The following is a 27117-nucleotide window of genomic DNA, read 5'->3' on the forward strand; positions in this document are numbered from 1 at the left end:
AGACTATCAGGGTTGGAAGGGACCTCAGGAGGTCATCTAGTCCAGTGGTTCTCAAACTTTTGTACTGGTGATCCCTTTCACATAGCAAGCCTCTGAGTGCGACCCCCCCTTATAAATTAAAAACTTTTTTATATATTTAACAACATTATAAATGCTGGAGGCGATGTGGGGTTTGGGGTGGAGGCTGGCAGCTTGTGACCCCCCAGATAATAACCTTGTGACCCCTGAAGGGTCCCGACCCCCAGTTTGAGAACCCCTGATCTAGTCCAACCCCTTGCTCAAAGCAGGACCAATCCCCAACTAAATCATCCCAGCCAGGGTTTTGTCAAGCCGGGCCTTAAAAACCTCTAAGAATGGAAAAGGAGTACTTGTGACACCTTAGAGACTAACAAATTTATTTGAGCACAAGCTTTTGTGAGCTACAGCTCACTTCATCGGATGTATGCAGATTCCACCACTTCCCTAGGTAACCCATTCCAGTGCTTCACCACCCTCCTAGTGAAAGTTTTTTTCCAAATATCCAACCTAAAGCTCCCCCAGTTCTAAACAGCTCTGCTCCAGGCAAGTGATTTCATTTTCTGCTTTAATAATTATGCCGTGTCCTTGTTACATGGCCACTCCAGCCACATCTTGTCTGACCCTCTGAGATTTGCGGGAATTGGCAAAAGTGTTGTTTACTTGGCCCACTGCAAGCCAGGATGCTTCTTGGGTTTGTGTTGCCTGTGGATTCTCTTATGTGTTCTGAGGTTTGAGCTGTGACATAAGGCATTTCCCACAACCAGGGTACTTGTAGGGTCTGTCTCTCATGTGTGTTGTGTCATGTGGTTGAATGTGTGAGATCTGACTGAAGTTTTTCCCACAGTCAATACATTCATTGGGTCTTTCTCCACTGTGAAGTCTCTGATGTGTAGTAAGGGCTGAGCTCACAGTGAAGCTTTTCCCATATTCTGGACATTAAAGGAGTTTCTTCCCTGTGTGGATTATCCAGAGAGAAACAAAGGCTGACCTGTGACTGAAGGTTTTCCGCAGTCATGGCAGTTAAAGGGCCTCTCTCCTGTGTGGATTCTCTGATGTAATTGGAGGTGTGAGCTCTGGCTGAAGCTTTTCCCACAGATAGGGCAATTATAGGGTTTCTCCCATGTGGATTCTCTAATGTGATACGAGGTGTGCGTTCTGATGGAAGCTTTTCCCACACTCATTGCATTTCTAGGGTTTCTCTCCCATATGGAGTCTCTGATGTTGAATAAGGGCTGCTCTCTCATAGAAACTTTTCCCGCAGACAGGGCAGTTAGAGGGTCTCTCCTCCGTGTGGGTTCTCTGATGTAAGAGAAGGGAATATTTCCGAGTGAAGCTTTTCCCACACCCACTGCATTTGTAGGGTTTCTCTCCCATGTGGAGTCTCTGATGTTCAATAAGAGCTGAGCTCTGATTGAAGCTTTTCCCACAGTCAGAGCAGTTATAGAGTTTCTCCCTTGTGTGGATTCTCTGATGTGATAGGAGGTATGTGTTCCGACAGAAGCTTTTCCCACACTCATTGCATTTGTAGGGTTTCTCTCCCGTGTGGATTCTCTGATGTTGAATAAGGGCTGTTCTCTCATAGAAACTTTTCCCGCAGAGAAGGCAGTTATAGGGTCTCTCTCCTGTGTGGGTTCTCTGATGTAAGAGAAGGGAATACTTCCGAGTGAAGCTTTTCCCACACTCACTGCATTTGTAGGGTTTCTCTCCCATGTAGAGTCCCTGATGTTCAAAAACGGGTGAGCGCTGACCAAAGCTTTTCCCACAGCCAGAGCTGTTATAGGGTTTCTCTCCTGTGTGGATTCTCTGATGTAATAGGAGGTGTGAGTTCTGCCTGAAGTTTTTCCCACAGTCAGGGCAGATATAGGGTCTCTCTCCTGTGTGGATTCTCTGATGTGATAGAAATTGTGAATTCTCACGGAAGCTTTTCCCACACTCCAGGCATTCATAGGGTCGCTCTGTTGTGTGGGTTCTCTGATGTCTAATAAGGTGTGCCTTGTTCCTAAAGCTTTTTTCGCACTCAAGACATTCATAGGGTCTCTCTCCTGTGTGGGTTCTCTGATGTGATAGAAGGGCGTTCTTCTGACGGAAGCTTTTCCTGCACTCACTACATTCATAAGGTCTCTCTCCCGTGTGGATTCTGTGATGGAGAATAAGGATTGAGCTGTTCCTGAAGCTTTTCCCACACTCAGCGCAGTTATAGGGCTTCTCTCCTGTGTGGATTCTCTGATGTGATCGAAGGTGTTTCCGACTAATGTTTTTCCCACACTCATTGCATTTGTAGGGTTTCTCCCCTTTGTGGAGTCTCTGGTGTTTAATAAGGGCTGAGCGCTGACCAAAGCTTTTCCCACAGTCAGGGCAGTTATAGGGCTTCTCTCCTGTGTGGATTCTCTGATGCTTGAAAAGGGTTGACCAGTATCTGAAGCTTTTCCTACAGTCAGGGCAGTTATAGGGTTTCTCTCCTGTGTGCGTTCTGTGATGTGATAGGAGGTTTGAGTTCCGACTGAACCTTTTCCCACACTCATAGCATTTGTAGGGTTTCTCCCCTCTGTGGAGTCTCTGATGTTTAATAAGGAGTGAGCGCTGACCAAAGCTTTTCCCACAGTCAGGGCAGTTATAGGGCTTCTCTCCTGTGTGCAGTGTACGATGCCCACTAAGGGTTGACCTGTGTCTGTAGCTTTTCCCACAGTCTGGACACTTGTAAGGGCTTTCACATGTGTGGATTCTCTGATGTCTAATAAGCTCTGATCTGTACCGGAAGCTTTTCCCACAGTCACTGCACACGTGGGGTCTCTCTCCAGTGGGGATTCTCTGTTGAATAGTTTCCTTGACTTTCTTCTCTCCTCTTCTGCTGTGAGTGGATTTAACCAGTGTCTCCTCTGAGTGGTTTCCCTGCTGACTCTCTGTGCGGCTCTGACTCTCACGGGCTTCTCCCTGCTTGGGACTCTGGGAAACGTTCCCTTCATCTCTTCCCGATACCGTCCCATGTGGTTCCCCTTGCTCAGGACCTTCCTGCTGAGGATTCTCCTCCTCGTTCTCACTCACCGTCCCATCACCTGCTGGGACACAGAGAGAACCCAGACAAGAGTCAGTCCCTGTGCCAGGAGAGAGGGAACCTCAGAAAGGGGAACAGGAAAGGGGGGATCAAATCCAAATAACTGCTGGGGATATTGAACTATCAAGAACTGAATCCTGCTCCACCCATATCCTTCTCCAGAGGAGAGAGAAACGGATCAATCCTTCCTCCCCACCCCGAAGTATAGATGACAGCCAGGGCTGAAGGGTCAGACAGGCGTGATGAAAATGCATGAGTAACGTCTGCTAAAAGGAGACAACAACTGGTTTCTGAGTCGGATGATTCCTCACCTCTGTGGGGATTGCTTGGGATTTCCCTCTCCTCACAGCCCGGGAGATCGGGGACCCATGGCTCCTTCCCTTCTTCCAGCCAGGAGATGGTCTCTGGTTTGGAAACTGGAAATCCTGGTAAGGTGCAAGGAAACAAATGTTGATCAGGTTCATTCCATATCACTGTTACTGGTTGTACTTCCCTGGTCCAGCACTCTCAGGATCTGACTGGTGATGAACCAGGGAATTTGCTGGACCAAGGTAGGTCAACATCGGCCGGCCCCTCTGCAGCCAACAGGTTCCTGGCCGCCGGGCTTCACTCCTGGCCCCGACCCAGAGCTCCGCAGCCATCCCCAGCTGTGGTCCCAGCCTGGGGCAGTGAGGGGCGTGGACAGGGTAAGGCTGGGACCACAGCTGGGGGTGGCTGTGGAGCTCTGGGTCGGGGCCAGGAGCGGAGCCCGGCGGCCAGTAACCTGGCGGCTGCAGAGGGGCTGGCAGCTGCCATGGGTGGCTGCAGAGGGGGCTGAGGGGGAACTGGGGCCAGCGGCTGGGACCCCGAGCGGCTGCAGAGGAGCTGGCGGTGGGGACCTGGGGCCACATCTGCGCTTCTGGCTGGGAACTGCCAGCGCGCTCCATCTATGCCAGACAACGGATGTTGCCGGACCAGGGAGTGATGGTTTAGAGAGGTACGACCCGTACTACAAAATCCAGCGTCTGAGCAGCAAAACCCAGAGAGGTTCCTTCCCCTCCCCAACCCCACCCTACAGGGACTGGGCTATAAATAGTACAAAGCCCTTGATGCACTGGTCTGGAGCAAGGGTTCCTCCACTCTGCCTAGGGAATGGCCCCAACTTACTCCCCTGGGGAGCTGCGCAGTGTTGCTACCCTCTCTAGGTATGGGGGGGTACAACTATGTCCCCATCACTGACACTCCCCTGCCCCCACGCACATACTCCTATCCCTCCACAATGCCAGCCAGAATGGGAGGAGATCTCTCTGGAGTGGGGACTGTCTCTCACTACATGTCTGGGCAGCAACTGGCTGACTGGGGCTTTGGTCCTTTATTGCCGCCTCTCGCTGATGCCTAATTTAAGCTGTGAGGAAATCAAGAGAGCAACCTCCACCCCTGGCCTGGAAAGATGATCACTAGACCCCACCGCAGTGCAGCAAGGAGAGCAAAGAACTTCCTTGTGTAGTGTGTGTGATGTGGCATTTCATATGCTTTATGAAAATATGCTTATGACATAACTGAAATATAGTTTATGCAAGATGGCTCTTGCAAGGTATCATTGGAAAGGTTATGATTTACTGAATATGATTATCCCATTCGTATGCATGGATCATTTTTGTAGATGAAGTTAGGATACCTGTGTATCTGTTTTTCATATTTGCTGCTTTGGGTCACTTCCACTGCTGACACTTCAGGTACAACAATGGAAAAGCCAGACAGTGCTAATGGACCATCAGCACTGACAATGAATTGTAAAAGAGCTTCCTCTTCCTTTGAATGTGTGGGTCAGCCTGTGAAGAATGGCTACAGGGGCCTTGCAGAAGCATGGGACCACATCACCGGATGCTGGAACCCACCTGGAATTCTGTACTTTTCCATGAGAAGCGGGGGGGTGGGGGGGGAGGGGGGAGGAGAGAGGGCGGGGTGGTCAAATTAGGAAACAAAGGACTCCTACCTTATGCAAATCTTATTTAAGGGACAGGAGGAGTGTGACATTGCACTCCATATGCTTTATGAAAATATGCTTAGGAATATGATTATGACATAAATGGAATATGCTCTTGTAATATATCACTGAAACAGTTATAATGTACTGAATTTGATTTCCCTATTTGTATGCATGTATCGTTCCTATATCTGAAGTTAGAAATATGAGGTATGAACTTGTATTACTGATGTAGTCATAGCAGGTGAGGGCCGTCAATGGGGCATTAGGAACTTGATGGCTCCCATTTATCAGGACAATTAGCTGCAAATGGCCTTGTTTAACTGCAAGCCTGCCTGTATGCATGTGAGCCAGCCTGTGGGTAATGGAGACTGGGGTCTTGCAGGGACATGTGACCATGTCACCTGATACCAGCATCCATCTTAAACCTTGTACTTTTCCATGAGAAGCTGGGTTATTTTGTCAAACTGAGACAAAGAACTCCTGCCTTTTGCCAAATCTATATAAGGGGGTGGAGCAGGACAAAGGAGATGGTCAGTCACGAGAAAACCCCTGCTTACCACTTAAGATGTCCGCTGGAACTAACAAAGATTGAATCAGGGAAGGACTGGGCCCAGACTAGGAATGAGTCTAGTCTGTAAAAGAAGATTATTGGAACATCTTTGAGGGTGAGATATTACATGCCATCAGTTTCTTAGCGTAACAAGCTTAGCCTTGCGTGTTTGTTTTATTTTAGTTAGTAAGTTACTTTGTTCTGTCTCTTATTACTTATAACCACTTAAATCCTACTTTTTATACTTAATAAAATCACTTTTGTTTATTAATAAACCCAGTGTAAGTAATTGTTCCCAGGAGGGGCAAACAGATTGTGCATATCGCTCTTTCAGTGCTGAAGAGGGCGAACAATATGAATTTATACTGTATAAAATTTTATACAGTGTAAGGCAGATTTTTCTGGGGTTTAGATCCCATTGGGGCTGGGGAGCTGGGCGCTGAAGACAGGTACCTTGCTGAGCTGTTTTCAGTTTAGGTCTGCAGCTTTGGGGGCATGGCCCAGACCCTGGGTCTGTGTTGTAGCAGGCTAGCATGTCTGGCTCAACAAGACAGGGTTCTTCTGGAGGCCCAGGTTGGCAGGGAAAACAGGCTCAGAGGTAATTTCAGCGCATCAGCTGACAGTCCCAAGATGGGCTCTTTGACCAAACCTGTCACAGTGAGGTAGTCCTGGTGGTCAGTTCTCCCCTGCTACCCAAACCAAGATGACTGCTGGAAACAATTAAGATGAACATGAGGAAAGAACTGGACCCACCCTGGAAGGGCATCTGGCCTGTGAAGAAGATTATTAGAACAACATTTAGGGTGAGAACTCACGCGTAACCAGTTTCTTTAGTGTATTATGCTTAGTTTGCAAGGTCTGTTTTATTTTCTTAGTAATCTGCCTTGTTCTGTCTGCTACCTCCTTAACTACTTAAAATACACCTGTTATAGTTAATAAATTTATTTCTGGTTTATAATATAACCCAGTTTATGGCGATTTCTAACTGGGGGATGGGGGTGTGGGTGAGAAATTTTGCATAATCTCTTCCACACTGAGAGAAGAGGAGAATTTCATATAATGTGTGGTTTGTACTCCAAAGGGGGAGTGGACATCTGGGTGTTGTGGCAAGTCCCTTAAGCTGAACAGACTCAGAGCAGATCTCTGTCTCTCTGTGCAGCGGGGTGTGGCCCTGCCTGTGTGTGCTTGGCTGGAAGAGGCTGGGTAGACTAGCCCAGCAAGTCCAGGTAAAGGGGGGCCCAGGCTGGCAGAAGAGTCTGACTCAATGGTGTCCCGGTGTCTCAGGTGACATCCCAACCCGCCACAGTGTGATCCTTTGGGGGTTCACTCAGAGCAGTAGGGGGTCCCTGCGCAGCCTGCCTCTGTCCTGTGCAGCTTGGCTCAGATCTCTGCCACCTGCAGCAGGCTCACAGAGCAATGGTCTCACCCTGGCTTCCACCAGCCTGGGTACTCCCTGCAAAGGGACCCCAACAGCCCTTCCAGACCTGAGTCTCCCCAAAACCATATCCCTGGCCATGCCCAGGCCCTCCCACTTCACCCTCACAGACGTCATTAAGCTTGTTGCATTCAAGGAGACAGAACACACACCAGCCTGGTAGTTTATCCGAATTCCCACACATCAGTTCAATAGAACAGCACTGAGATGCTTTTCTAGTAAAACCAGAGTAAGTTTATGATGACAGAACATAGGTTTAAGTGATTTCAAGGAAGCATGAGAGAGCTATGAAATGTTACAAACACAACATGCTTTCTAGTGATTCAAAGTTAACTGTGTCAACTTACAATCATTGTCTAAGCAGGTTTCTCACCTCTAGTAAGTTCCCAGAGATTTCAACCCCTTTTGACCGACAGATCCCCTTTTCTCAGAAGATCAGAGCTCTGGCCTCTCGTATTCCTCTGGTGATGGATGCCAAGATAGCTCTCTGGCTCTGCTCAAATCTCCCAAAGTTCATCGCCCTGTTTCCAGTGGCAGAAAGGATTCCAGGAGTTGCACCCTCCATCCCCTGCCATGATTGTTAAGTGGCATCTCCCCCACTTGGCAGTTTGATGTACTTCCATTCTTTTGAGCCTCACCTGCTTCAGTTTACACTGGAGACACAGTCAAGCTTTTGAAACAATTTTCCTTTGTCTAGGACAGGCTGGCTTTATGCACTGAAATATGTTTAAAGAACATATTTCAACACACGTTTATAATTATTTATACAGCACTCCTAGGTACATCACTCACTCATATTGATCATGACCACCAGCTTGTTACCAGGTCACCTAGGATTCCTCACATGACCCCTTTTAGATACAGATTATGACAGCAGTGAGCTGCGGCAATGAGCGTGCTAGGCCTGGTGTGAGTTAGACTATGGGGTTACCTCTGCCGGCTGGCATTGAGGGGCTCCATGGGTCACACATGAGTCATGATGGACTAGCACCAAGGCCATACTCCCATGCTGATCAATGGTCATTCAGCCCTTCCCCATCACCCATGGGACCCTGGCTGACACCACCAGCCTGGTGCTGATTCCCCGCACACCCTCAGCCTCCTCCATACAGCACAGACCCAGAGAAGGAAACTCTGAAGGAGAAATATCCAGTCTTCTCCCACATGGGCTGAAATGCGGGGGACGCTCCGTCCCAATGAACAACTGCACGTCCATCTGTTTAGTCTGTCAGGCACCCCTTTGAGCAAAGTACTTAAATCTCAGAGCTTGAGTCCCATTGACATTATCTGGAGTTAAGCATTTTCTGAGGTTTTTTTCTGAACAGGGAAGATTTTTTGGACCTGGGACCTGAATCCAGAGACAAGACTAACAAGTATCCAGGTAACTTACACACCTGCAGGTATAGAACCAGACATTTGATGTCCAAAAGGACCTTTATTTCATTTAGTCTGACCTCCTACACAACTCAGGCCAGCTATTTCTGCGTCAAATCGGCATCATCTCGTTAACCTAGAGCAGGGGCTCTCAGCCACTTTCTTTCTGAGTCCCCCCTCAACATGCTATAAAAACTCCTTGGCCCAGTGACACACAACTGAGCCAGGACTGGGGAGTAGCAAGGAAGGCTCTTCCCTAGGGCCCTGCGCCACAGGGGGCCCCACAAAGTGAAGCTGCTCAGGCTTCAACTTCTGCCCCAGGTGGCAGGGCTCAGGGCTTCAGCTTTCTGTCCTGGGCCCCAGCAAGTCTAACACTGGCCCTGTTTGGCGAACCCCCTGAAACCTGTTCGCCCATTCAGCTAGACCCCATTGTAACAAAGAGATCTCCAGATCTGATTTACATTTCTCAAGCGACGGAAAATCCACCTGGTCCCTGAGGAAGATGTTTCAGTGGTTAATTCACATCACTGTTCTGTATTTACACTTCATCTCTAGCTTGAACTGATCAAGCTTCAGCTTCCAACCATAGCAGCTTCTTTTCCTTTTATTTGCTAGACGGAAGACCCCTGTCCTATTTCCCATGTTAACCTTTGTGTACCAGGATCAAGTCATAAGAACATATGAATGGCCATACTGGGTAAGACCAAAGGTCCATCTAGCCCAATATTCTGTCTACCAACAGTGGCCAATGCCAGGTGCCCCAGAGGGAGTGAACCTAACAGGTAATGATCTAGTGATCTCTCTCCTGCCATCCATCTCCACTCTCTGACAAACAGAGGCTAGGGACACCATTCCTTGCCCATCCTGGCTAACAGCCATTAATGGACTTAACCTCCATGAATTTATCCAGTTCTCTCTATAGTCCTAGCCTTCACAACCTCCCCAGGCAAGGAGTTCCACAGGTTGACTGTGCGCTGTGTGAAGAAGAACTTCCTTTTATTTGTTTTAAACCTGCTACCCATTAATTTCATTTGGAGGCCCCTAGTTCTTATATTATGGGAACAAGCAAATAACTTTTCCTTATTCACTTTCTCCACACCACTCAAGATTTTATATACCTCCATCATATCCCCCCTTAGTCTCCTCTTTTCCAAGATGAAAAGACCTAGCCTCTTTAATCTCTCCTCATATGGGACCTGTTCCAAACCCCTAATCATTTTAGTTGCCCTTTTCTGAACCTTTTCTAATGCCAGTGTATCTTTTTTGAGATGAGGGGACCACATCTATACGCAGTATTCAAGATGTGGGCGTACCGTGGATTTATATAAGAGCAATAAGATATTCTCCATCTTATTCTCTATCCCTTTTTTAATGATTCCTAACATCCTGTTTGCTTTTTGGACTGCCGCTGTACGCTGCGTGGACGTCTTCAGAGAACTATCCACAATGACTCCAAGATCTTTCTCCTGATTTGTTGTAGCTAAATTAGGCCCCACCATATTGTATGTATAGTTGGGGTTATTTTTTCCAATGTGCATTACTTTACATTTATCCACATTAAATTTCATTTGCCATTTTGTTGCCCAATCACTTAGTTTTGTGAGATCTTTTTGAACTTCTTCACAGTCTGCTTTGGTCTTGACTATCTTGAGCAGTTTAGTATCATCTGCAAACTTTGCCACCTCACTGTTTACCCCTTTCTCCAGATCATTTATGAATAAGTTGAATAGGATTGGTCCTAGGACTGACCCTTGGGGAACACCACTAGTTACTCCTCTCCATTCTGAAAATTTACTATTTATTCCTACCCTTTGTTCCCAGTCTTTTAACCAGTTCTCAATCCATGAAAGGATCTTCCTTCTTATCCTATGACAACCTAATTTACATAAGAGTCTTTGGTGAGGGACCTTGTCAAAGGCTTTCTGGAAATCTAAGTACACTATGTCCACTGGATCCCCCTTGTCCACATGTTTGTCGACCCCTTCAAAGAACTCTAATAGATTAGTAAGACATGATCTCCCTTTACAGAAACCATGTTGTCTTTTGTGCAACAATTTATTTTCTTCTATGTGTCTGACAATTTTATTCTTTACTATTGTTTCAACTAATTTGCCCGGTACTGACGTTAGACTTACCGGTCTGTAATTGCCAGGATCACCTCTAGAGCCCTTCTTAAATATTGGCATTACATTAGCTATCTCCCAGTCATTGGGTACAGTAGCTGATTTAAAGGACAGGTTACAAACCATAGTTAATAGTTCCGCAATTTCACATTTGAGTTCTTTCAGAACTCTTGGGCGAATGCCATCTGGTCCTGGTGACTTGTTACTGTTACGTTTCTCAATTAATTCCAAAACCTCCTCTAGTGACACTTCAATCTGTGACAATTCCTCAGATTTGTCACCTACAAAAGACAGCTCAGATTTGGGAATCTCCCTAACATCCTTAGCCGTGAAGACTGAAGTAAAGAATTCTTTTAGTTTCTCTGCGATGACTTTATCGTCTTTAAGTGCTCCTTTTGTATCTCAATCATCCAGAGGCCCCACTGGTTGTTTAGCAGGCTTCCTGCTTCTGATGTACTTAAAAAACATTTAAAGTATTTGAAGTATAGAGAAATTTTGTCTCTGCATTTTGTCCTGAGGTGACATGTACCCAGTCAATATGGAGATAACTGAAATCCCCCACTATTACTGAGTTCTTTATTTTGATAACCTCTCTAATCTCCCTTAGCATTTCATCGTCACTATCACTGTCCTGGTCAGGTGGTCGATAATACATCCCTACTGTTATATTCTTATTAGAGCCTGGAATTACTATCCATAGAGATTCTATGGAACATGTGGATTTGTCATAACCATACAGCTAAAGATAGCCTAGAATTCCTCCTTTCCTGTAAGGGGTTAAGAAGCTCAAATAACCTGGTTGGCACCTGACCAAAAGGACCAATGGGGAAAGAAGATACTTTCAAATCTGCGGGGAGGCTTTGTTTGTGTGTTCTCTGGGGAAAGCAGAGAAGCATCAGGTCAAAAACTCCTTCTCCTATAAACCATCCTGTACAAGTCTCTGATATTACAAAAAGAGTAAGTAAATAAGGGAAGGCGCATTAGATTACCTTTTGTTTTCAACTTGTGAATTTTCCCTTTGTTAGAGGGAGGTTTATCCCTGTTTTTTTTTCTCTGTAACTTTGAAACTAAAGCTAGAGGGGGTTCCTCTGTGTTTTTGAATCTTTTGTTATTCTGTAAAGTATTTACCATCCTGATTTTACAGAGGTGATTCTTTTACCTTTTCTTTAAATAAAATTCTTCTTTTAAGAACCTGATTGATTTTTCATTGTTCTTAAGATCCAAGGGTTTGGGTCTGTGTTCACCTGTACCAATTGGTGAGGATATTATTCTCAAGCCTCCCCAGGAAAGAGGGTGTAGAGCTTGGGGGAATAGGACTCCAAGTGCTCCTTTCCCTGATTCTTTGTCTGAATCACTTGGTGGCACCAGCATACTGTTCAAGGACAAGGTGGAATTTGTGCCTTGGGGAAGTTTTTAACCTAAGCTGGTAAAAATAAGCTTAGGGGGGTCTTTCATGTGGGTCCCCACATCTGTATCCCAGAGTTCAGAGTGGGGAAGGAACCCTGACAGGATTCATTTAAGATTTTTATTTCATTTGATTCTACATTTTCTTTCACATATAGTGCCACTCCCACCCCCGCACCACCTGTTCTGTCCTTCTGATATATTTAGTACCCTGGAATGATTGTGTCCCATTGATTTTCCTCACTCCACCAGGTTTCTGTGATGCCTATTATATCAATATTCTCCTTTAACACGAGGCACTCTAGTTCACCCATCTTATTATTTAGACTTCTAGCATTTGTGTACAAGCACTTTAAAAACTTGTCACTGTTCATTTGTCTGCTCTTTTCTGATGTGAATGTTTCTCGTCTGATCTGGCCCATACTTTATCCTCTTCCAGCCTCTCCTCCTGACTAAAACCTAGAGAATCTCTATCAATAGACTCTCTGAGAAGAGACGTCTCTGTCCGATCCACGTGTGCCTCTGCAGCGATCGGCTTTCCCCCATCTCTTAGTTTAAAAACGGCTCTGCAACCTTTTTAATGTTAAGTGCCAGCAGTCTGGATCCACTTTGGTTTAGGTGGAGCCCATCCTTCCTGTATAGGCTCCCCCATCCCAAAAGTTTCCCCAGTTCCTAATAAATCTAAACCCTCCTCTCTACACCATCGTCTCATCCACGCATTGAGACTCCGAAGCTCTGCCTGCCCACCTGGCCCTGTGCCTGGAACTGGAAGCATTTCTGAGAATGCCACCCTAGAGGTCCTAGATTTCAGTCTCTTTCCTAGCAGCCTAAATTTGTCCTCCAGGACGTCTCTCCTACCCTTCCCTTCGTCATTGGTACCTACACGTACCATGACCACCAGCTCCTCCCCAGCACTACGCATAAGTTTATCTAGATGCCTCGAGAGATCCGCAACCTTCGCACCAGGCAGGCAAGTCACCATACGATTCTCCCGGTCATCACAAACCCAGCTGTCCTTGTCTCTAATGATCGAATCTCCCATTACTAACACCTGCCTTTTCCTAATGACTGGAGTTTCCTCCCCTGGAGCGGTAACCTCAGTGTGAGAGGATACCCCAACATCATCTGGAAGGAGGGTCCTCACTATGGGAAGGTTTCCCTCTGTTTCCATTGACTGCTCTCCTTCTCTGGGTCTTTCATCCTCCTCAACAGCGCAGGGGCTGTCTGACCGACGGTGGGACAAATCTACGGTGTCCCAGAAAGCCTCATCAACATACCTCTCTGTCTCCCTTAGCTCCTCCAGTTCCTCCACCCTGGCCTCCAAAGCCTGTACGCGATCTCTGAGGGCCAGGAGCTCCTTGCACCAAATGCACACATATGCCACCTGCCCACAGGGCAGGTAATCATGCATGCTACACTGAGTGCAATAAACAGGATAGCCCCCACTCTGCTGCTGGACTTCTGCCTGCATTTTCTCCTACAGCTACCTAGGTTAATGATAGGGTTTTTGTTTAAATCAAGAAGTTTTCATTATAGTTTAGTTAAAAGGTTTTAAAGAATGGCAAGTGTATCTCGCCCCCTTCCCACTCCCCTGCCAAACTCCCTCTCGAAACTCCCCTGGTCGCTTGCTCACTGCTTTATAGCAGTGATAGCCTCCTTGATAGCCTGGCCCCCTAACTAAGTCTCAGCCACTGAACAGAAACTTCTAGATTTCAAACCTTATTTAGAAGCTCACAGCTTCCAAATGCTGGCCACAGCACACAGTCCTTCAAACAAACAGACAGACAGACAGACAGACAGACAGACAGACAAAACACAAGCTCAGCACACAGCAAGTAACCCCCAAACACAAACACACACTACAGACAGCCACTTACTCCAAGGGTCCCGTATTTGCTCCTCCTTCACCTGGAGAACTCCCTCTCGAAACTCCGTTAGCGGTCCCTGTTCGCAAAACATCCCCTGGCAAAGAGTTCCACGAGTTGACTGTGCGTTGTGTGAAAAAATACTTCCTTTTATTTCTTTTTAAACCTTCTGCCTATTAATTTCATTTGGTCACCCATAGTTCTTGTGTTATGAGAAGCAGTAAACAACACTTCCTTATCTACTTTCTCTACACCAGTCATGATTTTATAGACCTCAATCATATCTCCCCTTAGCCGTCTCTTTTCCAAACTGAAAAGCCCTGGTCTCATTAATCTCATATGGGAGCAATTCCATACCCCTAATCATTTTTCTTGCCCTTTTCTGAACCTTTTCCAATTCCAATATATCTTTTTTGAAATGGCGCGAACACATCTGCACACAGTATTCAAGATGTGGGAGTACCATGGATTTATATAGAGGCAAGATGATATTTTCTGTCCTATTATCTTTCCCTTTCTTAGTTGTTCCCAGCATTCTGTTTGCTTTTTTGACTGCCGCTGCACATTGAGTGGATGATTTCAGAGATCTATCCACAATAACTCCAAGGTCTCTTTCTTGAGTGGTAACAGCTAATTTTGACCCCATCATTTTATATGTATAGTTGGGATTATGCTTTCCAATGTGCATTACTTTGCATTTATCAACATTAAATTTCATCTGCTATTTTGTTGTCCAGTCACTCAGTTTTGAGAGATCCTTTTGTAGCTCTTCACAGTCTGCCTGGGTCTTAACTAGGGTGACCAGATGTCTCGATTTTATAGGGACAGTCCTGATTTTTGGGTCTTTTTCTTATATAGGCTCCTATTACCCCCCAACCCTGTCCCAATTTTTCACGCTTGCTGACTGGTCACCCTAGTCTTAACTATCTTTACTAATTTTGTATCATCTGCAAATTTTGCCACCTCTTTGTTTACCCCTTTTTCCAGATAATGTATGAACATGTTCAATAGGACTGCTCAGAACTCAACCTTCTCTTTGTTGAGATAAATAGATTGAGCTCATTAAGTCTCTCACTATAAAGTGCCCTCAGAATTTCTTTAAAAAGATGAAAATGTCTAACTCCAAAGGTGTTACATCCAACACAGGGGAACTCTACGGCAGACTTCATCTCCATAGAGAAAGAGGAACTGGAAACAGAACAACAGAAATGTAAGGCTGGCAGTGACCACAGGAGGTCATCTAGTCCAGCCCCCCGCACTCTCCCCCCATGCTTAATGAGGATTAAGCAAACTTCACCATTAATAACAGGTCTCTCTCAACTCCTCTTTAAAACCTCCAGTGATTCCACAACCTCCCCACACCACCTTCTCCAGTGACAATATATCCATTAGCATTAGAAAGTTTTTTCTAATATCTCACTGAAATCTCCACTGCTTCATACCTTTTTGTCCTGCCCCTTGGTGAACATATGATACAATTCATCACCCTTCTCTATTTAAAGGCCTGTTACATACTTGAGGTCTGTTATCATGTGCCCCTACAGCCTTCTCTCTTATAGACTAAACCTGCCCAGTTCCTTCAACATTGCAAAAATTACCACAGTATAAGGATTTTACCCACCACCTATAGAAAAAGAAAAAAAAAATCTGTAATCGATCAACGTTTCATTAAACTCCTCTGTCGTAGCGTTATTATGAGCAAATAGCCTAACTCACGGTACACAGACATTTTGAAAAAGAGATGTTAAAGTATATGAAAGAGTTCACTCCTTCTTTGGTGATACTGCAAAATTCCATTACTTATTTATTTTATTTGCAGTACAATTTATTAACACCTTTCAGTTACAAAGGAGAATTTAATCCAAAGGTAATGCTCAAACATGGCAATGCAGCTCACTCCGCATTGCTCAGATTGCATTTGTTATGTGGAAATGGAACCAACTCTAAACCAAGAATATACCTATATCTATACACACATAAACAGACACACACTTTAGAAAGGTTTCAGAGTAGCAGCCGTGTTAGTCTGTATTCACAAAAAGAAAAGGAGTACTTGTGGCACCTTAGAGACTACCAAATTTATTTGAGCATAAGCTTTTGTGAGCTACAGCTCACTTCAGTTTCACAAAGCTACAAACAACTATGTGGCAAATCTGCTGGGAGAATGAACTTATAACAGACAAATGCAAACGCGTGTGTAGAACTGTTCAATAACATTTCAGTAGATTTCCAAAAAAGCCACAATTCTGCAAAGAAGAAGGAAGGACATATTGTATAGTAAATTAGCCAACAACCACCAGCTAAATGGGAAACAAAAGCATATATATATTAGAAATTGGGAATTGTAGAAAATTGATAAGGGAAGCAAAGTGACACAAAGAAAACTCTCTAGTCTGCAGAATAAAGGAGCATAAGAAGGAACTTTTAAAAGTACATTACTATATGGAAAGGGTAGAATGATAATGCAGAAAAAAGGAGAAGGGGTCAATAAATACTAAATTAACCTGGTATCCTTTTTTGATGAGATTACATGTTTGATTGATAAATAGAGTATGTTAATGTAATACAGTTAGTGTTCATTTACTGTACTCCCAATTGGAGTTGGACAGTTCAATATAGTTAAAATCCGGTCCTCAGACATTTTTCTTGGTAGCTCATGCCATTTTGATTAACAAATCTAGAAAAAACAAAATTAACAAAACTAGAATGATACAAAACAAATGTGGCACACATTAAAGGGGCTAACTGATAGGTCTAAATATGTAATTGCAAACTAGGGTTGTGCTCACAATTAAAGAAGGGTGCTGAAAAATTAGAGAGAGGCCTCAAAGAAGAGCCACAAGAATTATAAAAGGATCGGAAAATGGCCTATAAAGGAGCTCAACCTATCTAGCCTATCAAAAAAAAAAGATTAAGGGGTGACTTGATAACAATCTAAAAGTCCCTACACAGGGAACAGAAATTAAAACAATAGATCGTGCTTCATTCCAGCAGACAAAAGTACAACAAGAGCCAATGGCTGGAAGTAAAAGCTAGAGATATTAAAATTTGAAATAAGTTGTAAAGTTCACGGTGAGGCTAACTGACCATTGGACAAAACTTACCCAGGGCTCTGGTGGTTTCTCCATCACTGAAAATTTTTATATCAAGAATAAAAGGAGTACTTGTGGCACCTTAGAGACTAACCAATTTATTTGAGCATGAGCTTTCGTGAGCTACAGCTCACTTCATCAGATGCATACCGTGGAAACTGCAGCAGACTTTATATATACACAGAGAATATGAAACAATACCTCCTCCCACCCCACTGTCCTGCTGGTAATAGCTTATCTAAAGTAATCGTCCAATATCAAGAATGGAGTTTTATTCCAAAAGAATCACCTTGTTTAAACAGGAATTAATTCAGGTAACTCCTATTGACCTGTGTAACAGAGGAGGCCAGACAAGATTATCACAATGATCCGATTAGGCCTTAAAAACTATGAAACTATAAAGCAGGTTATCTAGTCCTCTAATCATTCTTGTAGCTCATTTCTAAACCCGTGCTAATTTGTCAACATCCTTTCTGCAGTGTGAACACGAGGACTAGACGCAGTTCCCACTAATGGTCTAATTAATGCCACATGACAAACTAATGAGGTGCCCCTCATTACTGCTACTTCATAGTCCTCTGTTTAGCTTCCCCAGGATCACATTAACTCTCTTAGCTACAGCATCACACTGGATGCTCATATTCAGATGGCTTCCACCACAACCCTTTGGCCCTTTCCAGAGCCACAGATTCCCAAAAGCTCCCCGTAGCAGGGGACAGAGACACTGTCTGACATGGTGATAAACCAGGCTCATGGTGCTGGAGACAGTGACAACCTTACAGACAATTCCTCAGACACAGCAGCACAAAACCTCCCCTCAGGTCTGTCCAGCTCATTTCCTTCCAGGAAATCTCTGCTCCCACAGCGCAGCCAGCTACACCCTGGACTGGGCACGGATGTCAAACGCCAGAACTGCCCTTTATAGCCACTCGAGCTACTCTGTGCTCCACAGCCCCAGAGACCCGGAGTAACTTCTCCGCTCACAGCTTTACTCCAACGCAGACACAAAGCCCTGTAAATCTGTTCCGTTCCCATCATGCTTCACTGCTGGAAATTCGTGAACCTCAAACAATGGCAGCATTGACTGAATGCAAACTCCACACAGCCACCAGGAGCAAAAGAATTAGCCAGGCATGACAATCAGTTCCCCACTGCTGCTGTCCACCGTCTGGCACTGCGGAGCCCCTCCATACAGACCTCTGCAGTCCTGGGGCTTCTGCAGCCCCTAAAGCGGGGAGGGAGAACAGAAGAGCATTGACGATGAGGAACCCCAGCAGAGACAGAAAGTTTGGCACAAGAAATTCTTATTATCCTTTGCCACTGCAGGAAGGAAAGAGAGTATCAACTACAGCAGCAGCTGGAATCCCCAGCTGGAATAAGGGCCCCTTTGTGCTGTCAGTGGTACTTATCTGTCTGTCCTTGTACCATTAGCACAGGGTCTGAGGACTACAAGACACCAAACAGAGATCTCTGGCACAGAGGGAGCTGGAGCCGGAGATCACCCACAGCCCACACTTGCAGCTGAGACTCCAAGGCAGAGCGAGACGCCGCCCTGCAGACGGGATTTAGGCGTTTCTTTCAGAGAGAGGGGCAGGGCTAAGCAAACACCCCTCTGTTGGGCATCTCTAGCTGGCGAGGTTAGGGGAGGAGCCACCTAGGCTGCTGGCTGTTGTGAATCCCACCCAGGTGTGCCATCTCTCCTCACTACAGGGAGCGCAGGCATATAATGCAGGCTTTGTGAGTCCCAGCAGCCAGCTAAGTTTCTCTCTGAATCTAGCCCCAGGTTATTAGCATAAGGTCAGGCACGATGTCGGGGCAGAGCAGGGAATTGAACTCGGGTCTCCAGAGCATCAGGTCAGTGCCCCAACCACTGGGTCACCCTTCCTCTGACAGCAGGCCCCCAACATTCACACAGTGAGACACAATCCCTGCCCCAAAGGGCTTTCGCTGTCTCCACTTCACAGAGGGGAAACTGAGGCCCAGAGAGATCACAGCTGGGACTTTCAAAGCAGCATAATGGGAGAGGTGTGCAAGTCACCTCCCTCTGGACCCTTTGAAACCAGCCTAAGTGACTGCCAAGAGCCCAGACAGGGAGTCTGTGGTACAACCAGGGATCTACCCGTCTCCTGAGTCCCAGCCCGGTTCCTGACACAGGAGAGCAGCCTTCCTCTCTTGTGTCTGTGCAGAGAACAGCCCCCACAATTCTTCTGCATCACTCTGGTCGCACACCTCGCTGCTTGTGCAGACCAAGCTCACTGCACACACCGGAGACTCCTTCCACCCCGTCACCCCCTTCCAGGGTGTGTGTTGTGTGCCCCTTTCCCTCCCCCTCCCATAGCAGGGCTCCTCATTCTACTCCATGGCAAAGACTCTATGTGTCCCCATTACCCCCTCTCCTCACCCCCCCTGCCCCCTATTGCCTATACGCCATCTCCCCCCACTCTCAAGTCATCTCTCCCCTGTCAGGGATTCTCTGTGCCCCCTATTACCCCTCCCCCTAACTCCCATTCCCCTCCACCTACCACTTGCCTTCCTGCATCTGTCCCCATCCCTCACCCCCAAATAAATTTCCATTTCTCCCCACAATAATCAGCTTATGGCCACTGAAGTACAGAACATTCCCTGACCCCGGGACAGTATCTTACACAAAGGGGCTGCAAATTACATGGCCTGATCCCCCTGAATTCCGGGGGACCAGTGAAGATTCCTGCACAGACTCTGACCCAGATGCTTCTCACACCCAGGGGACAGGAATCCTTACCCAGCCAGGTCACGGCCTCATAGTTCTCCTGCATGACGTCCCTGTACAGGGCCCTCTGAGCCGGGTCCAGCAGGGCCCATTCCTCCTCCGTGAAACACACAGCCACCTCCTGGAAGGTCACCGGGTCCGCCGCAGCCATTTCCCTTCCCGCGCACCTGGCAGGATGGGACCATCACCAGCGAAACCGGGACGTGATCCTGCAGCCTGGCAGGGTGAGAAGGGAAACCGGAGGTTTCAGAAGGGGCTTGTGTCCAGTGAAACCCTCCATTTCTCCCAGACTCTTCCCCTGCGGGCGGACGGTCCAGACTCCGCGGTCCTACGGAAACGGCTCAGTTCAGACTTGTGAAAAAGTGCTGAGGCTGCCGGACCGGGGTCCAGGTCTGAGAGCCCGGCTTGTCCCGCCTCGGGGTCCGGGTCTGAGAGCCCGGCTTGTCCCGCCCCGGGAGGCTCGTGGTAGAATGCAGAGCCGACGGCACTAACGTTGCTGGGACGGAAAAGAGATTTTTTTTAATTAGAAAAATATTACCCCCCCCCCCGCCCAAACCGCTGCTGTTTTGTACGTGCCTCCCACCTTCCAAGCATGCCTCCCGGGACAGAGGAGTCCAGCCCGAAGGATGCACACCGGGCTGCCTCCACCGGAGATGCAGCTGGGGACCTGGACGGGGGGAGAAGCCCATTCAACAGGCCCCTGCAGACGGAAACGCTGCAGCGGACACTGGCCCGGCAGGGACGGAGCAGGACCAAGGAGCCGCTCCGGGCGACCCCAGGCAGCTGGGACCGGGCAGAGGCAGGACCTGGCTTTTCCTCTCCCGGCCCCCAGGCCAGGCACTGCCCCGGGGCGGGGGGAGCGGAGCCGGGAACCTCCTTCCCCCCCCCCCCCCCATGGCTCCTGCTGCCTCCATCTCTCACCTGCGGGCTCCGGGTGGGGGCTGGGGCAGGCAGAGCCCGGGGCTGGGTCCCCCCGGCCGTGCCCAGAGGGGGGGTCCGTGCCGGGCTCTCCCGCACCCCCCGCGGGGTCCAGCAGCGGCTCCGCCCGGCTGTGAACCCAGCCCACAATGGAGGCAGCCGCGGGCTCCGTGTCCCGTGGAAACGGGTCCCTGAGCAGGAAGTGAATCGGATTCACTGCCGCGTTCAGCCCGGCCCCGCAACCCCGCTGCTGCTGCTGGCCCCGCCCGTGTCCCGCAACCCCCCCGCTGCTGCTGGCCCGGCCCAGGCCCGTCTCCTCGCGGGGACCCCCCGCGCCCCCCAAAGGTGAGCGAGACTCGGCCCCCGCCTGCCGCGGGGAGAAACCCGCCTGCCGGGGGGGCGGGTTATGGGGCCCCCGGGGGGGGGGGGCGGCGGCGGGTTATGGGGCCCCGGGACGGACCCCTCCACAGTCTCTGGTTAAACTGCCCCACGGCTAGGGCCCTGACTTGGACTTCGGGAGAGGGCTGCTGGGGTCTGAGCTCCGCTCCAGCCTGGGTGCGACGCTGGGCCATTCACTGGGCCCGGGGCCGCAAAGGTATTTCGGCTCCTATGGGGGTGGCCAGGTAGCAAGTGTGAAAAATCGGGACAGAGTGTGTGTGCGAGGGGCGTAATAGGCACCTGTGTCAGAAAAAGCCCTGAATATCGGGACTGTCCCTATAAAATCCCACCGTCTGGGATTATTGTCCCCTGATTTCAGTGGGTGATTAGATATTTTTGTGGACCTGGGCAGGCTGCAGACCTGTTTTTTTTTAATGCGACTGGGCCCCGCTCGGCTCTTGGAGAGAGGTTCCGAAATCCTGGGCGTAGGGAGGCGGCACTGCCCCCTGCGTGGGGGTCTCCCCTGCAGCCCTGTCTTGGCCTTCGGGCCTGTGCCGTGTTCGCAAGGAAGAGGCGGCGTTTAGCCCAGTGTCAGAGCGCTCAGCTGGGGTATAAAGCAGCCCTCCTGCGCGTCCCTTCTCCACCGAATGTAGCCTTATTGGGAGCGTTGCAATTAAAGGCATAAATATAGCGTTTATGCCATTTTCTGAGAAAAAATATGGGGATTCTGTACATTTAGTGCAATTCTAAATCAAGTCCAGCAGACAGGTGTTCCTTGTCTTAATGGCAGAAGAATACATTGCTAACATGCATTCTTAGCAAAAGCGAATTTTAATGCAGTCCGTGCATTTCTAAATAGTCATTAAATAATTGACAAAACCTTAGGGCAGGTCTACACCTAAAACCCTGCTTTGGCAGAGATGCAGTACTTTAATGTAAAGACGTTCTAGGCGGAAGGGAGAGAGCTTTTCCATTGGCATAGTGAATCCACCTCCAGGAGAGGAGAAGGGAGACCCTCCCACCGACCTCCCTTTGGCTACTCTAGGGGTTAGGTTGATATAACCATGTCCTTCGGGGTGTGGATTGATGTAAGTCTGTATTATAGCCCACACCTTGGTAACAGCAGCATAAAGAAGTATTAATACATATATAGAAGCATTAGAGAAAAATAATTTTAATGCGGTTAATACAACGAGCAATCCTGCGGCACCTTAGAGACTAACAAATTTATTTGGGCATAAGCTTTTGTGGGCTAAAACCCACTTCATCAGATGCATGAAGTCTGTGGTTAATGCCATTCTAAATAAAGTTGATTAAACAATTTCACAAAGGTGACCAAATATGAGTGATAGAAAGAGAAACTATAATCATAGACCTAGTTACATATTACAGAGGTACAGCCACTTAAAAACCTTAAAAACCTCCAGTGACGGAGAGTCCACAACCTCCCTAGGCAATTTGTTCCAGTGCTTAACTACCCTGACAGTTAGAAAGTTTTTCCTAATGTCCAACCCAAGCCTTCCTTGCAGCAGTTTAAGACCATGTCCCCCCAAATACCCACTCCTCTTTTTTTCTAAGACAGCCCTTCTTTGCAGCACCTTCACTGAAGTTGGCCCAGTAAAAGATATGACCTCACCCACCTTATCACAGGATCGTCGGTCAAGGGCCACAGTTTATCTTTGTGAGGCTGCCTGGGACGACGTGCCTGTGTTAAAGTATAATTTAAACAAATTACAAACGTGCTTGGTACATGCATGTTCATGGGAGGGAGGCCTTTCGAGTGATGCCCAACTCAGCCCAGTTCCGATGACATTGTAGTAAAAATGTCCAGCAACTGGAGGACCTGGGAGCCGGGTGACACCGAGTCCCCCCGCCACAGCGCAGAGGGTGAGACAACTGACATTACAATTCTGTAGATTGTTACAGATGGAATGACACATCTCCTACCTTTCTGTCATTTACTTGCACACAGAATTACACATGCTCCCATACCTTGGGGAGGGGGCTCCATGTGCTCTAGACCAGACTTTCCAACTTGTGGATCGGGACCCAAAATTGGGTCACTGGAATGTTTCGGCTGACAGTGCTTGTGATGGCTGCAGGGAGATTAAAGAACAGGAGCCTGTCTGTGCAGCCTGTTGCAAGGCTTTCTGCTGCCGCCATCTTTGCTGGGATTAACTCCTGAGGCAGAGACCCCCGGGGAGTGAGGGAGAGGTTGAAAGGGCTGGGGATGGGCAGGAAAGTGACTGTCTGCCCCAGGAGCCTCAGATCTTGCACCCTGGGGAATCAGCTCTCTTGTTAATATGTATGTAGGAGGGATCAGAGCCGAGGAAATGGGCAAGGGGGCTGCTGCCTTCAGCTAGGGTGACCAGATGTCCCGATTTTGGGATCTTTTTCTTATATAGGCTCCTGTTACCCCCCATCTCCTGTCCCAATTTTTCACACTTGCTGTCTGGTCAAGGAGCAAACCTGGGAATGGGAGGAAAATAGTGAGAAAGGGATGGCCGCGGGGTCATAAACAGGCCCCCGGAGGGGTTTCTCCGCTGTATCTCTGGGGAGCAGAGTTGCCAGGATGGGAAAGGATGAAAATAAGATGGAGAGAACAGGAAGGAAGGAAGGGGAGGGGAGGGAGAGACAGTTTGAAATGTGGTAGGTTTAACAAGTAACAGGAAGTAACAGGGAGAGGAGAAGAGCAAGTAGCAGAGCGGACACGGGAGAAGGAGGGCTTTATTCCTCCTTTATCTAATCTAACACCCTTCCCAGCCCCTCCACCCTCAAAGCCTGTGTTGCCAGACAGACAAATCTACCCAACATGGAAGTGTTGGCAGTGATGTGTTTGCTTTGTCCTACATGTCAGGCCCAGCATGACGTAGAGCATGTCTGTGTTTATGAACCTTTCCTCACGCACACCTCTTGCTGGGAATAATGCGACTGTCCTTGAAATGCTGCACACAGATCTCTTGGAAGCATCAGGGTCCTGCTCTCCCTCCCTCCCCCCCACATCTGAGCAAACTGACTATTTTTTATTGAGGCCACACACAGAGCAAAGGGGCCCCTTAATAAATCTCTGTTTGACACACCCAGGCCTTAATAGTGGCTTTAAAAATAGTGATGTTTTGCTGGGGAGAAAAGGTGTGTCACATTTCATCCCCAAAGGGAGACATTTCCTCTCCTAGTGTTGGCACTTTCCCTGTCCCCTCCGCATGCTATTTATTAGAGCGACTACACGGTGGCAGAGAGCTCTGATTACAAGTTTAGCCAGTTTACTTAGCTTCTGTTGCTTCCAGCCAGAACAGCGAGTCAGATGGTGTACCCAGGGTTTTTAAAGGTGGCCTGCCGAAGAACAAACTGGCCAGTTTTGTGACCCTTTTTGCTTTTTTATGATCAGTAAAAAGGTCCAAAGGTTTTTTTTCTTCTCCCCTGCTATGTTTGTTTGTAAATATTGTAAGTTCTTGTCTTAAGTACCCTAACGTTCCTAAGAGAGGCTGTGGCACCCTGGAGAACCAGTAGATCTGTAGCATTGAAGAAATAGAATCAATTTTAATTTGCCTTATCTCAGGATTTTTTTTAGCACTAATCCCCGTAGTACCTCAGAGCCAGATTTTCCATCACTGCACCAGAAATCAGTGGTAGTTATGAGTGCTCAGAGCCTGTGAAAATTTGATGCTGTATGACTTGATTGAGAGGAGAAGGGACTTTTATTCAGATAGTTTAAACATTTTTTAATTGGTTTGATTCTAGTAAATACTTGAAAGAAAATATCTGTTTGTTCAAAATTCAGCAATGCCCCCCATTTTCAAGCTGCCCTGATGTTTCTGAAGGGGGTAAAAACAGAATGTTCTTTCTTTCTCCCCCTCCTTCTCTCCCCCCTCTCAAATTCTTGAAGATTATCCCTCTGATGTTGCCTTATTTTCTCACTAATAATACACAACATATAAAAACCTTGGATTATGCGGTGTTTCCTACCCTTTTAATCTGCAACAATTTCCCCTTGTTTTGCAGAGAAAGTGTTGCCCTGAGTTACGATCGCAGATATGTGGAGAGGGCCTGAAGAAGGGGAATAAACTCCCCACTAATCAACTTTCCCCCTCATGTCTTAATCCCCCCACACACACACACTTTATGTACATTAAAATTGACTCACTTGCTGTCTTGCCCCATATGTAGTAAACATCACAGCCGGGAGCCTCCCCCCATTCAGTCTCTGCTGCTCAGTGGTCTGGGCCCAGGGGACCTAAATATCATTTGAAGCTTCAGGAGAAGAGCCATGGTCCACAGCTCCGTTCCTTGGGCACAGCGTAGCCGTGAGCAGGTGGGGTAGAGCTCATTGGGGCTGGAGATAGAGCTTTCTCAGGAGCTGCTCCCAGGCTGTGGGACAAGAGCATCCCCATGCTGCCTTCCCAGGGCCAGGTGCACTTTTTACACCTGCCTTCAGTAATTCGCAGAGACGACAGGCATCACATCCACAGATACACAAATAATAAATTACCTTTTAAAAAACCTCATGGAAATTCCCCTTTGGGGAGAGGAGGGAGCAGGCGAGAATCCCAGGGGATGAATGCGAGACGTGTGGCTGGTGCCCAGCTAGACGGTGCTGGGACCCTGCAGGCATGAGGGGCTGTAAGGACCAAATAGAACAGAACACGGGGGAGTGGTGCTGCCCAGCTGCTAACGGGGCAGTTGGCTGGACCCTGAGTGACTGGGTTAAACTCCCAACTACTCATTAAATACTGATATGAAATCCTCTGCAGACAGTGCCCCATTTCCCCAAATGATGGAATATCAATAAACTGCCCAGCCCATTTGCCACACCCCAACTCCACAGTTCCCCTCAGCCCAACTTCGATCCCCGACCCCAGCTGCCAATCACCGGCCCCTCCTCCATTGCTGGAGTACGGGCCATATTTTTAAAAAGGACTTAGGTGCCTAAACATGCAGATAGGTCTCTAGTGCGGTTTTCAGAAGCATCCATCTGTGTCTTTAGGCGCATAAATATTGCTTAAAAATCTGTCCCTTAGTGTCCTCAACTGAGACGAACCCCAGTTTGCCCTGACCCAATTTGCCAACCCCCTGTCCATGCTCCACACCTGCCGCTCCCAACTGCCCCGGGACCTTCCAGCTCATCCTGTCCCTGCCCCTGTTAAGGCAGCATCACCCAGAGGTCCCTGCTGCCCATGTCGGTGGCTGACCTGGGGCATCAGTTACGCAAGATAGAGATAAAATCTCCCCAGATTTTGTACATTTTCTCTCTAATTATCTCTTACTAATGCTGTAAGAAAGTTGGGGGTGTGGGTGTATTTTTGTTCAAAAGTCATGGCCACGGCTATTTAAAATAGCTGTTTCGGTGCAGTCAGTACCACAAACAGACACACACAAACAGGCCCTAAACTCTTGTTCAGTGTCAGGTGGGCGGCAGAGTCCTGTACCCTCCAAAGGGGATGGATACCGTCCCCCATTCCTCCAGTCCCCACAGAGTGGCAGCTCTGGTGGGCCTGGGCTGGGCCGGTGGAGGGGCACCTCTCCCCACCTGCCTGGGCGGCTCTTGAGAGCCTGGTGCGTGGCCACGCAGCTTAGAGGGAACGAAGGTGGGTGTTGCAACCTGGTGCACGGGGTCGCAACACCACTCACATTTGTGCTGTGTGCTAAAAGTTGTGCTTTCTGCAACAAAGCAATTTTCTTACCATCTTATCTATTACTTACTGAATTCTTCAATTCTGAGTACAGATCTAAATTCCCCTTGAGTCGCCTCTTTTCTCCCTAGTTACTGAATACGGATATAAAATCCCCTCACATTTTTCTCCAGTTATCGACTATTAATATCAAATCTCCTCAGATTTTGCCATTTTCCATCTCATCCTCAAAGTTTGATTAAAAAAAACAAAGCTCCTCACACCTTGCCCCCGTTCCCGCTATTTTAAAAATATTTATATAACATGTTCTCAGATCCCCCTCCCCTCGCATACATACACCTTTTGAACTGAAGGAATTTGTCTGTATTTGGAAAGAAATGTGACTGACAAAGACATACTGCTGAGTGTTTTTAGGATTGTACTGCTTTATAACGGGCTCAGGTTTAAAATCACGGAACATGCTTTGTGAGAAATATTCCGCAGAATCATCAGGTCTCGCTTGTTCTCTTTCCCCTGAGCAGGATTTCCAGGGTTGATGTGGTTTCCTGGTTGGAATGGGG

General features: G+C 47.6%; 2 protein-coding genes and 1 long non-coding RNA gene across 8 annotated transcripts in view; 1 reads left to right on the plus strand and 2 right to left on the minus strand.

Moving 5' to 3' along the window:
• Positions 1–1066: 1066 nt before the first annotated feature.
• Positions 1067–20686, minus strand: LOC144271986 (uncharacterized). Its single transcript, XM_077829724.1, has 4 exons — positions 20553–20686; positions 19644–20127; positions 3382–3495; positions 1067–3074 (listed from the first exon to the last, which is right to left on the minus strand). The coding sequence occupies exons 2-4, from the start codon at positions 19780–19782 to the stop codon at positions 1207–1209; spliced, it is 2121 nt and encodes a 706-aa protein (XP_077685850.1). The 5' UTR covers positions 19783–20127; positions 20553–20686; the 3' UTR covers positions 1067–1206.
• On the minus strand, positions 15854–16932 carry LOC144272000 (uncharacterized). Its single transcript, XR_013347476.1, has 2 exons — positions 16895–16932; positions 15854–16467 (listed from the first exon to the last, which is right to left on the minus strand). It is a non-coding gene; the product is annotated as an uncharacterized LOC144272000 (long non-coding RNA).
• A 69-nt stretch (positions 20687–20755) lies between the features above and the next one.
• The window catches only part of LOC144271985 (uncharacterized), a 69600-nt gene continuing 63238 nt past the window's right edge, over positions 20756–27117 (plus strand). For 5 of the 6 annotated variants that reach the window (XM_077829722.1, XM_077829717.1, XM_077829719.1 and 2 more), the window contains exon 1: positions 20756–20894. The gene's annotated coding sequence lies outside the window, so the exon portion shown is untranslated. The remainder of the gene's footprint in view (positions 20895–27117) is intronic. The other variant, XM_077829718.1, reaches the window with a different exon arrangement.

Source organism: Eretmochelys imbricata, chromosome 11 (genome assembly GCF_965152235.1).
Source record: "Eretmochelys imbricata isolate rEreImb1 chromosome 11, rEreImb1.hap1, whole genome shotgun sequence".
In the NCBI taxonomy this organism is placed as follows: Eukaryota; Metazoa; Chordata; order Testudines; family Cheloniidae; genus Eretmochelys; species Eretmochelys imbricata.